The sequence below is a fragment of the Globicephala melas genome, chromosome X, assembly GCF_963455315.2.
Source record: "Globicephala melas chromosome X, mGloMel1.2, whole genome shotgun sequence".
Lineage (NCBI taxonomy): Eukaryota > Metazoa > Chordata > Mammalia > Artiodactyla > Delphinidae > Globicephala > Globicephala melas.
The window spans coordinates 107,900,213-107,912,969 of record NC_083335.1 but is presented as its reverse complement, the minus strand read 5'-3'; the positions used below and the strand labels follow the sequence as shown (position 1 = coordinate 107,912,969).

The 12,757-nt window shown below is 42.6% G+C and overlaps 1 protein-coding gene across 1 annotated transcript in view; it reads left to right on the top strand.

The window, feature by feature from the left end:
* PHEX (phosphate regulating endopeptidase X-linked) overlaps positions 1 to 12,757 on the top strand; it is a 201,450-nt gene that overhangs the window by 83,163 nt on the left and 105,530 nt on the right. The window contains exon 12 of the mRNA XM_030843712.2: positions 6,326 to 6,427. Coding sequence (XP_030699572.1) covers positions 6,326 to 6,427 — 102 coding nt within the window. The remainder of the gene's footprint in view (positions 1 to 6,325; positions 6,428 to 12,757) is intronic.

The following is a 12,757-nucleotide window of genomic DNA, read 5'->3' as shown; positions in this document are numbered from 1 at the left end:
GACCTGGGAGGGGAGTGGTGGTCTCAGAGGACTAGGGCAGAGACCAGCTGAGGCTCACAGGGAAAGAAAAGAGGAAAATGATTACAGTCATCTCTCAGTATCTGTGGGCGATTGGTTCCAGGACTCCCTGCAGATAACCACAATCTGCGGATGCTCGATTGCCTTATATAAAATGGTGTAGTATTTGCATATAACCTACACACAGTAAGTCCTTTAAAAAGGACTTAATTTTTTTTTTTACAGCAGGTTTAAGTTTATAGCATGGGGAAGAAAAAAAATCTTTCCTCTATCCTTCTAGGTTCTTGGCTGAGACCTCCCTATCATAAAAGGACAGAGTAGCAGGAGAAAAACAGAAGTTTAATAACATGTATATCTCCTGCATACATGAGAGCAAGCCAGGGAAACTGAGTAACTTTCCAAAATGGCCCAAACCATCGCCTTAAATACCATCTCCAGCTGAAGACAGAAGAAGATGTTGGAGAGTGGGGTGAGGGCTGGGGGGACAGTTGAGGGAGGTTATTGAGAAAAGCACAGTAAACACAGGTCTGCTTGTTATGCAGACTTAAGTTCATGCCTTGCCTTCTCCATCGATAAAAGTTTCTAGAGATTTAGTCAACTTGCTCTTCCTGATACAGAGAGGGAGACGCAGAGGTTTCTCTTATAAATGCAAATGTTTCTTCCAAGAGGGTAACCTCTTGGTTTTTAGCACTTATTTTGTGTGCTCTTTCTTAAAAATAATCAGTTTGAGATAATCCTTAAGCCAAAGAGACGTGTTTTGAGATGGCATAGTCTCTTCTTCAACAACAAAATTGAGAGGAGGGTATAGAGATTTCGTGGAATGGCGATTTCCTCGGTTCTTGCCCTTCTCAAGGGAAAGAATTCAGTCAGGAGGCATAGAGCAGTTTTAAGTAGCAAGAGTTTTATTAAGCAGAGCGAAAGTACACTCCCAAGAAAGGATGAGAGTGGGCTACCTGGAAACCAGAGCAGCCCTGCAATGGGACAGGGTTGGGTGTGTCCTATGTCATTTGATTGTCAAGTTGATTGACAGCTTTAGGTTATATAACTTTCCTGCTAGTATGCAGGCACTTACCCATAAGCACCCAAGCAGAACCCATGGGGTGGGGCGGGGAAGCAAAAGCCGCGATGCTAAGTTATTACAAGTGAGGCGTAATGAACCCTGGGTTACCTCGAGTCACCTTGTAGGTCTTGGTGCGCCTGCGTCAACCTGTGCTGGCGGTTTTGTCTTGCTTGGTCCTGGTATGGCTGGAAACCTAGCAGTGGTCCTTGACCACGAGAGGGAGGATCTCTGGGCATGCTGCAACCACCAGTGTCCAGGTAGGGGAGGGAAAGGCAAACCGTCCAGGATGGGGCAGGACCCTCTCATGTCTGACTAGCTACCTAACACTCCTGCCCCTGACACATGCATAGTTTCTCTCATTAACATCACTCACTTTTTTTTTTTTTAAACTGAAGGTGAACCTACATTGACACATCATTATCACCCAAGGTATATAGTTTACCTTAGAGTTCACTCTTGTACATTCTGTGCATTTGAACAAGTGTATGATGACATGAATGTATCATTATAATCTCATACAGAGTATTTTCGCTGCCCTGAAAATTCTCTGTGCTCTGCCTGCTTATCTCTCCCCACCCCCACCCCACAACCGCCGATCTTTTTATTGCCTCCATAGTTTTGCCTTTTCTGGATGTGGTATCATTGGAATCATACAGCATGTAGCCTTTTCAGATTGGTTTCTTTCAGTTAGTAATATGCACTTAAGGTTTCTCCATGTCTCCTCATGGCTTGCTAGCTCATTTCTTTTTAGCACTGAGTAATATTCCATTGTCTGGATGTATCACAGCTTGTTTAGCCGGTCACCTACTGAAGGACACCATAGTTGCTTCCAAGATTTGGTAAGTATAAATAAAGTCGCTATAAACATTTGGGTGCAGACTTTTGGGTGGACATAAGTTTCTATCTCCTTTGGGTAAATACCAGGGAATGTGATTGCTGGATTGTATGGTGAAAGTATGTTTAGTTTTGTAAAAAAGCTACCAAACTGTCTTCCAAAATGGCTCTCCGATTTTGCATTCCCACCAGCGGTGAGTGAGAGTTCCTGTTGCTCCACAGCCTCTCCAGTGCTTGGTATTGTCAGTGTTGTGGATTTGGGCAATTCTAATAGGTGTGTAGTGCTATCTCATTGTTTTAGTTTGCATTTCCCTCATGACATGTGATGTGAAACATCTTTTCTTATGTTTGTTTGCCATCTGTATGTCTTCTTTAGTGAGATGTCTGTCAAGGTCTTTGGCTCATTTTTTAATCAGGTTTTTCGTTTCCTTCTTGTTGAATGTCCGTCAGTACATAAACACAGGTAAACCTCTCACATGGGCAACTACCACAACAGCAGCAGCAACAAACAAATGCACACAACCCAAACTCAGAACCCTCTCTTAACCCTATATCCACTTGTACCCTGTCTTTGCTCTCTCTCTTTCATAGACAGACTCCTCGACTGTGTTGTGCAGACTTGATATCTCCACTTCCCAGTGAGGTCTGGCCTTTGTCTTCACCTGTCTTTGTCTTCCAACATTCTATGTCTTAGAAAATGGTGACTATAATTTGTAATACTGTATTGTATATTTGAAAGTTGCTAAGAGAGTAGATCTTAAAAGTTCTCATCTCAAGGGAAAAAAAAATACTCTATGTTTGGTTGAAACGGAGCAAGACTCTGCGGGGCCTTCCCTGGTACAAATCTTTTCCGTGTCCCGCGTTTCTTATTCGCAGGAAAAAGGCTTCAGCCTCCTTGACCTTCTCTGAGTTCCCAAGGGCAGCTTCAAACAGTTGCTAAGCAGGGAAGGGAGGGAATGCAGAAACAAAGGAGGAGGAATAAGGAGACAACAGTGCAGCAGAGTCCTGGTTCCTCCTCAAGGGATACACATAGCCGTATATCTCTGAGTTCTTCTGCAAGAACTAAGGCCCCCACCCAGGGGGAGGGTGGTAACTCCAGGCTGAGCATAGGATTCCTGGAGCACCGCCCTGTTACCTCACCACCAACCAATCAGAAGAAAGTTACACACCCTGCAGCCATCACCCCAAATTTTGCCTATAAATACTTCTCCCTGAAAACTGCTGGGGAGTTCAGGGTGTTTGAGCATGAACCACTCGTTCTCCTTGCTTGGCCCTGCAATAAACCTTTCTCTGCTCTAGACTCCGATGTTTCAGATTGTTTGGCCTCACTGTGCGTTGGGCATATGAACTTGTGTTTGGTAACATGGTGATGGGTGTTAACTAGACTTATTATTGTGATCATTTCATAATATATACAAATATCAAATCATTATGTTGTATACCTGAAACTAATATATGTCAATTATAACTCAATTTTTAAAAATGCAAAAAAAAAAGATAATGGTGGCAGTATCCATCTGGTTGCCTGTGCCTGAAGCCTGGGAATTAATCTGACTGTTCCCACCCTTTCCTCACCTCCCCACAAAATTAATCACCTGGTTCCATTGATTCAGTCGCTGAATCTCTGGCAAATTAATGCACCCATTTCTTTCCATCCCTGTTGCCCCTCCCTAGTTTGGGAAGTTACTGTTTCTCTTTTTAAGTGAAGGTGACAGGCTGGCTGATGTGTGTTGTGTGTTGCTGCGTGATGATGTTGGAGAGGAAGAAGTATTCCTCTCCCCTTCTAAATTCTTCTGGCTGATAAAAGAATTAAATTGATGTGATAGAGAGTGACAGCAGAAAATCAAACAAAGTTAAGTAGCATATATGCATGGGAGAGACCAGGAAAAACTAAGCAGCTTGCCAAAACGGCCAAAGCCCTCACCTTATGTACCATCTTCAGCTAAAGACAAAAGAAGATGTCAGTTATGGGGCAATACTAGGAAAAGTGTGGTAAAGGACGGTGATTGTGATGAAGATTTAAGTCGATGACTTCTCCATTGATAGAAGTTTCTGGAGATTTAGTCATCCTCCTCTTCCAGGTACAGAGAGGGAGACACCCTTCAAATGGAAATTTCCCTTACAAATGGAGATATTTCTTACAAAAGGGCAACTGCTATTTCGTTTTCAGATCCCTTCCTATGTCTGCTGTTCCTCAGAAAATGACCAGCTTAAAACAATTGATATGCCAAAGAGACATATTTTAGGGTGGCAAATTTTGCTCCCCTACAGTGATGTCATAAAGACTTAGGGGTGCTGGTGACTGCAGAGGCAAATGATCTAGGCCCTGAAGATTTCCTTGTTGTTTTAGCACCCTCCTGTGGGTTTTCTGTTTGAAATGGTCACTGCTGCATCTCTCTCTGTTTTCTTCTACTTTCCTGACATTTTCCTCTGATTTCTGAGGGACACCTCTGTTGCTCCTGGACATTCCGACCTCACAACTGTCATTTACCTCTGAGGTCAGGTCCTGGCTCTGACCCTTCCCAGCTGTAAGAGCTGGAAGAGATCATGGACTCTCTTTCTCTCTCTCTGTCTTTTCAAAAATATTTATTTATTTATTTGGCTGCGCCAGGTCTTAGTTGTGGCATGTGGGATCTTCGTTCTGGCATGTGGGATCTTCGTTGCGGTATGCAGGATCTTTAGTTGCGGCATTTGGGATCTTTTAGTTGCAGCATGAGGAATCTTTAGTTGCGGCATGCAAACTCTTAGTTGCTGCATGCGAAGTCTTAGATGCGGCATGTGGGATCTAGTTCCCTGACCAGGGGTCGAACCCAGGCCCCCTGCATTGGGAGTGCAGAGTCTTAGCCACTGGATCGCCAGGAAAGTCCTGGTCATGGACTCTCTTGACTCCTAATTTCCTTATCTGTAAAATAAGTGGCTTCCCTACACCAGTGAGTCCTCATCCTGGCTGCACATTGGAATCACCTGGAGGGGCTTTGCAACCTCCCAGTGCTCAGGCCTCACTCTGCAACAATGACATCAGCATTGTTTAAAGCTCCTCCCGCCACCCCCCAACCAGAGACCCCAGTGTACAGACAAGGTTGAGAACCAGTGAACTGGGACCTTTGCTCTTCTGTCATTTCATGTCTTTATCACGCCCCAATCTCAAGTTGAGGTTTCTTTTCTCTTAATGTTTTTACTAAGTTGGGAAGAAATAGCTGTGAAGTACCCCCGCCTCCATCTGCTGTTTGTTCTTATTTACATACAATGGAACCCAGCCCACTGATTTCCAGCTCTTATTCCCTTACAACTGTTATTGAACTGAAAACATAGCTGAAACTATGAAACTATGAAACTTATTAAACAGAAAAGAACTATTTTGAGCTTTGTGCTGACAATTCATTATAGAACCAAGGAAACATCTAAATTTCTTTCTTTCTAGAATTAACGCTAAAAATGGATTTACACCTCCATAATTTCAAATGAAAATTTTCATTCTGGTGCCAAACCTAGTATTATATGCTTTCTTGAGTGTCCTATTAGGAAAAATGAAGCATCTGTATAGGAGAATGGAATTTCGATTGGTTTTCACCCATAGACAAGCAGGACCTCCCCAGACTGCTCCATGCGGGCTGCTGAAGTTAAGTGTTAGCATCTCTCTCCCCCAGTCCTCTCTGCTGACCCACAGATGCTGGAAGAAAAGCCAGGGCAAACACATCATCACTGTAGGTGTGGTCTCACTCTTGGAACACTTTGAAACAGGGCTTTCAGAAGACCGTGTTTCTGTAGCAGCCCCCTTGAGACCTAACCATTTTAGACTTGAAATAGCATACGACTTTTCTGAGCTGTCAGAGAGGAGAGAGGAGAGTACGAAGATGACAGAGAACAGCCACGCATTTGGTTTAACCACTGGCATTAATTTGGAGAGAACTGGGGTCTTGACATAAGTGATTCATATTGAGAAGTGTCTAGGGTGCTGGCTCTCCCTGCCTGTTTCTCTGTTAACAGTATCTCTTTCAACTGTTCACTCACTTTCTTCTGCAATGTCTTTCTGAAGTACACAGCACATGCCTTTGCTTTTTTCTCTCAAGCCCTTACTAACCTATTGAAATTAGTTGCAACCTTGATATGGGTGCACTAATACAGTAGCTACAGGTAAGTTATTAGTCATAACCTATGGCGAATTCCTTTCCTCATGTAATCCTTTTACAAGTGGGCCATCACATTGTTCTCAAGGAAAGAAATGGTTAGTTTTCTTCTAGTAATGGGGGGAAAAGGCATTTTCCTGGGCAAAGAAATGCTGCCAGAGCATGGAGTCAAGCTTAAAGGAGCCTCTTTGACACTGTGTTTAGCATTGGACTATTTATTGTGGCCCAGAAAAGCTTGTCTGAAGCTTCTTGGTTTTGACCTGCTTCTTTGGGTATTTCCTTATAGATGGAGGAATTGATTGAGGGTGTTCGATGGGCCTTTATTGACATGCTGGAGAAAGAAAATGAGTGGATGGATGCAGCGACGAAAAGGAAAGCCAAAGAAAAGGTAAGGATTCCTTTTGCTGAAAAAAATATGACTTCTGGTTTTAATGGATTTTCATGCTCCCCATTGACTGTGTAGTGGATTTTTATATTGACTGAGCTGTTGACTCCAAATGACCCCCGAGTTAGCTGTCTGTTTTGGGATGAATACAGAGATTTTATTACCAGGAGGTAAGAGAAAATAAGATCTGACTTTTTCAAACTGCGTTTTCAAACACCTTGTAATTCAGCCTTTCCTTCTCTCCTAATTGCCGTCTGTAAGAGCCACATGGCTTGCTGCCCAGCGAATTTTGCCATTAAACCATCAGTGGCTATGGCAGAATGCAGAGCAGTGGGGAGCCAGGGGGAGCAGCTGGCAGAAGAGCCCTCAAGGCACAAAGAAGAAAAACCGATATTAGCTGTGTGTCCTGCTCCGTGCACGATGTGTGCTAATGTCCTCAGGCAAATCCTCTACTGTAACCAAGCAGACCTACTTCCTAACTCATCATTTTGTGCAAATGATCCAAATAGCATGTTTATAAAGTGTAGACCAATAGTAGACCATTGCGTAGGAATACAAAAACATTTCCTAATAGAAGCGGACACTTGCTAGGCCTTGTAAACCTTTCTGGCAACAACATAAGGGGATAAGTGAGAAAAGTATTAGCAGCCTTGCTGTTTAGAAGTAAAGAATGGGACCCATCTTGTGTTCTAGGTATTCTCATGGAGCTGGAGCTTGCATGGGTGGGAAACGCCTGCTACATTCTTTTTTTTTTTTTCTTTTAACATCTTTATTGGCGTATAATTGCTTTACAGTGGTGTGTTAGTTTCAGCTGTATAACAAAGTGAATCAGCTATACATAAACATATATCCCCATATCTCCTCCCTCTTGCGTCTCCCTCCCACCCTCCCTATCCCACCCCTCTAGGTGGTCACAAAGCACCGAGCTGATCTCCTTGTGCTATGTGGCTGCTTCCCACTAGCTCTCTGTTTTACATTTGGTAGTGTATATATGTCCATGCCACTCTCTCACTTCGTCCCAGCTTACCCTTCCCCCTCCTCGTGTCAAGTCCATTCTCTACGTCTGCGTCTTTATTCCAGTCCTGCCCCTAGGTTCTTCAGAACCTTTTTTTTTTTTAGATTCCATATATATGTGTTAGTATATGGTATTTGTTTTTCTCTTTCTGACTTACTTCACTCTGTATGACAGTCTCTAGATCCATCCACCTGACTACAAATAACTCAATTTTGTTTCTTTTTATGGCTGAGTAATATTCCATTGTATATATGTGCCACATCTTCTTTCTCCATTTGTCTGTCGATGGACACTTAGGTTGCTTGCATGTCCTGGCTATTGTAAATAGAGCTGCAATGAACATTGTGGTACATGAGTCTTTTTGAATTATTGTTTTCTCAGGGTATATGCCCAGTAGTGGGATTGCTGGGTCGTATGGTAGTTCTATTTTTAGTTTTTTAAGGAACCTCCATTCTGTTCTCCATAGCGGCTATATCAATTTATATTCCCACCAACGGTGCAAGAGAGGGTTCCCTTTTCTCCACACCCTCTCCAGCATTTATTGTTTGTAGATTTTTTGATGTTGGCCATTCTGAGTGGTGTGAGGTGATACCTCATTGTAGTTTTGATTTGCATTTCTCTAACGATTAGTGATGTTGAGCATCCTTTCATATGTTTATTGGCAATCTGTATATCTTTGGAGAAATGTCTGTTTAGTTCTTCTGCCCATTTTTGGATTGGGTTGTTTGTTTTTTTTGATATTGAGCTGCATGAGCTGCCTGTATATTTTGGAGATTAATCCTTTGTCAGTTGCTTCATTTGCAAATATTTTCTCCCATTCTGAGGGTTGTCTTTTGGTCTTGTTTATCGTTTCCTTTGCTTTGAAAAAGCTTTTAAGTTTCATTAGGTCCCATTTGTTGATTTTTGTTTTTATTTCCATTACTCTAGGAGGTGGATCAAAAAAGATCTTTGTGATTTATGTCAAAGAGTGTTCTTCCTATGTTTTCCTCTAAGAGTTTGATAGTGTCTGGCCTTACATTTAGGTCTTTAACGCATTTTGAGTTTATTTTTGTGTATGGCATTAGGGAGTGTTCTAATTTCATTCTTTTACATGTAGCTGTCCAGTTTTCCCAGAACCGCTTATTGAAGAGGCTGTGTTTTCTGCATTGTATATTCTTGCCTCCTTTATCAAAGATAAGGTGACCATATGTGTGTGGCGTTATTTCGGGGCTTTCTATCCTGTTCCATTGATCTGTATTTCTGTTATTGTGCCAGTACCTTACTGTCAAGATTACTGTAGCTTTGTAGTATAGTCTGAAGTCAGGGAGCCTGATTCTTCCAGCTCCCTTTTTCTTTCTCGAGATTGCTTTGGCCATTCAGGGTCTTTTGTGTTTCAATACAAATTGTGAAATTTTTTGTTCTAGTTCTGTGAAAAATGCCGTTGGTACTTTGATAGAGATTGCATTGAATCTGTAGATTGCTTTGGGTAGTATAATCATTTTCACAATGTTGATTCTTCCAATCCAAGAACATGGTATATCTCTCCATCTGTTTGTATCCTCTTTAATTTCTTTCATCAGTGTCTTATAGTTTTCTGCATACAGGTCTTTTGTCTCCCTAGGAAGGTTTATTCCTAGGCATTTTATTCTTTTTGTTGCAGTGGTAAATGGGAGTGTTTCTTTAATTTCTCTTTCAGATTTTTCATCATTAGTGTATAGGAATGCAGGAGATTTATGTGCATTAATTTTATATCCTGCTACTTTACCAAATTCATTGATTAGCCCTAGTAGTTTTCTGGTAGCATCTTTAGGATTCTCTATGTATAGTATCATGTCATCTGCAAACAGTGACAGTTTTACTTCTTCTTTTCCGATTTGGATTCCTTTTATTTCTTTTCCTTCTCTGATTGCTGTGGCCTTCTACATTCTTAATGGTTGCTGCTCTTCAGGTGGGAGACTGAACTTAGGAGCATTTCTTCTTTAGAGAGGCATTTTTGAAACTTACTGATGATAGCAATCACCTGGGGTGCCTGGACTGTGTCTAGCTTTCTGGGCTCCTCCCTAGCAAGGTCTGATTTAGTGGATTGAGGGTGCAGTCTGAACATCTGTGATTTTAACAAGTCTCCTTGGTGGTGCTTATCCTTAGGCAGGCTTCGAGTCCTCTGCTTAGAGTCATACTGAGTCATGCTGAGCACAACATTTTTTGCATTATGGTCAAGGAACAAAGAGGGAGAGGGTTTTCAGAGCAGGGAAAATACTCTGTATGATACCATAATGGTGGATACATATGATTATACATTTGTCCAAACCTATAGAATGTGCAGCACCGAGAGTGAACCATAATGTAAACTGTGGACTCTGGGTGATAATGGTGTGTCAATGCAGGTTCATAGATTGTAACAAATGTCCCACTCTGGTGGGAGATGTTGATAATGGGGGAGGTTGTGCATGCGTGGGGGCCGGGATTATATAGGAACTCTGTACTTTCTGCTCAATTTTGCTGTGACCCTAAAACTGCTCTAAAAAAGTCTATTAAAGAAGAAAAGAGGTCAACATTCTGGGAATGCTTAGCCTTGTTTAATGGAGAATGTGCAGAGGTTTAGCACAGATATTTTGTAGACCTTTAATACTCCCGAGGTGGATAAATATGGCCATAGATATTTTTGTCAATAGACACGGAAAGACTGTTCAGTGTTTCATAGTGAGGAAAGAACTTGGGTGGCAGTGTTGGGGGTGGGGGCGTGGTGTTGGAGGAAGACAGGGTAAGTTTGATTTTTTTCCCCTTTGAGAACCTGTCAGAGCTGTCTTAAGTCATGTAAGGCACAAGCTGTTGAAGGCAGGAGCATGCGGGCTGTGATGATAGATGGTAGATGAAACTTGGTGCACCAACATACAGTTGTTGTTGTTTGAACGCTTCATTTATTTGCTGGGCTAGCTTATGATATCTGGAACAGAGCAAGTCTTGCACTGGGCAGTTGAGAGCCCAGCAAACTGGGGACTCTTGATCCTAGCCTGACCCCTTGTGGACTGAGGGCCACCGGCGTGGAGGGTGGGGTGGAGTGGTGAGTAGTGTGCATGTTATGAATGGATGGATACCAGGGGAATGCTCTGAGGACCCTAGTCAGTTTTTTGAAAAGTATGGCTGGTGATTGCCTTAGGGGGATCTTCTGGGTTGCATAAGGGAGTGGTTGCTTTTCAGTTGGGCCTTCTAGGCAAGTAGCCATGGGTCCTTCCTGAAGGAGGATTATTCCCAGTCCTTCTAATATTAGACACATTCTTCTTTGCTCCCTGAGTTACTCTCGAGTCTTATATTTTTTTCAAGGAGAGCCCTCACTTTTTCTTCTAAAAGTACTCTTTGAACGCTCCACTGTCTTTGAGCTGAGTTCAACCTGCCAGGAACTCAAACTAGTTCCTCGACAGGTGCAAATATCAAAGGTAGTTGTCCTGCTGGAAGTCACCAGGTTCCCTGAGTATATCTTGAATTTCAGACTTCAGAGCAGTTCCTTTGTTTTTTTTAAATTTAATATTCTTTAACATCTTTATTGGAGTATAATTGCTTTACATTGTTGTGTTAGTTTCTGCTGTATAGCAAAGTGAATGAGCTATATGTATACAGATATCCCCATATCCCCTCCCTCTTGCGTCTCCCTCCCACCCTCCCTATCCCACCCCTCTAGGTGATCACAGAGCACCGAGCTGATCTCCCTGTGCTGTGCGGCTGCTTCCCACTAGCTATCTGTTTGACGTTTGGTAGTGCATATATGTCCATGCCACTCTCTCACTTCGTCCCAGCTTACCCTTCCCCCTCCCCATGTCCTCAAGTCCATTCTCTATGTCTCCATCTTTATTCCTGTCCTGCCTCTACGTTCTTCAGAACCATTTTTTTTAAGATTCCATATATATGTGTTAGCATACGGTATTTGTTTTTCCCTTTCGAACTTACTTCACTCTGTATGACAGACTCTAGGTCCATCCACCTCCCTACAAATAACTCAATTTCATTTCTTTTTATGGCTGAGTAATATTCCATTGTATATATGTGCCACATCTTCTTTATCCATTCATCCGATGATGGACACTTAGGTTGTTTCCATGTCCTGGCTATTGTAAATAGAGCTGCAATGAATATTTTGGTACATGACTCTTTTTGAATTATGGTTTTCTCAGGGTATATGCCCAGTAGTGGGATTGCTGGGTCGTATGGTAGTTCTATTTTTAGTTTTCTAAGGAACCTCCGTACTGTTCTCCATAGTGGCTGTATCAATTTACATTCCCACCAACAGTGTAGGAGGGTTCCCTTTTCTCCACACCCTCTCCAGCATTTGTTGTTTGTAGATTTTTTGGTGATGGCCATTCTGACTGGTGTGAGGTGATACATCATTGTAGCTTTTTTTTCTTTTTTAAAATTAATTAATTTATTTTTGGCTGTGTTGGGTCTTTGTTGCTGTGCATGGGCTTTCTCTGGTTGCGACGAGCGGGGGCTACTCTTCATTGCGGTACACGGGCCTCTCATTGCGGTGGCTTCTCTCGTTCCAGAGCACGGGCTCTAGGCACGTGGGCTTCAGTAGTTGTGGCACGTGGGCTCTAGGGCTCAGGTTCAATAGTTGTGGCGCACGGGCGTAGTTGTTCCGCGGCATGTGGGATCTTCCTGGACCGGGACTCAAACCCGTGTCCCCTGCATTGGGAGGCGGATTCTTAACCACTGCGCCACCAGGGAAGTCCCCCATTGTAGGTTTGATTTGCATTTCTCTGATGATTAGTGATGTTGAGCATCCTTTCATGTGTTTGTTGGCAATCTGTATATCCTCTTTGGAGAAATGTCTGTTTAGGTCTTCTGCCCAGTTTTGAATTGGGTTGTTTGTTTTTTTGATATTGAGCTGCATGAGCAACTCGTGTATTTTGGAGATTAATCCTTTGTCAGTGGCTTCGTTTAGAGCAGTTCCTTTAATGAAAGGTGAGAAAGAGGGAATGTTGTCTATGAATTTCCGGCAGTTCTCCAAAGCAAGTCGGGCTCTGGACCCCAGAAGATGTGGGTTTTCTTTTTCCAAATTAAATGAACATGGAGATCTGGAAATGACCTCTGGGTGGAGCTCATAGCACTCACAAAGACGGCTAGAGAGCTGAAGGCTCTTATGCAGCTTTCTGCTATGGGGTTGTTTTCGAAAAATTATTTTTTTCTTGCCCTTTTTCTAGGCTGTCCTTGATTTGATTGCCTTTTAATAGTCAACATGAAAGGAGAGGCTCTACCTAATAATTTCTTGAATCTTAGATGGAAATCTCTGACTATCTTAGGGCTTTGTCTTTCTGATACTGAGTAGCCCCTGCATTAAGACAGGATTT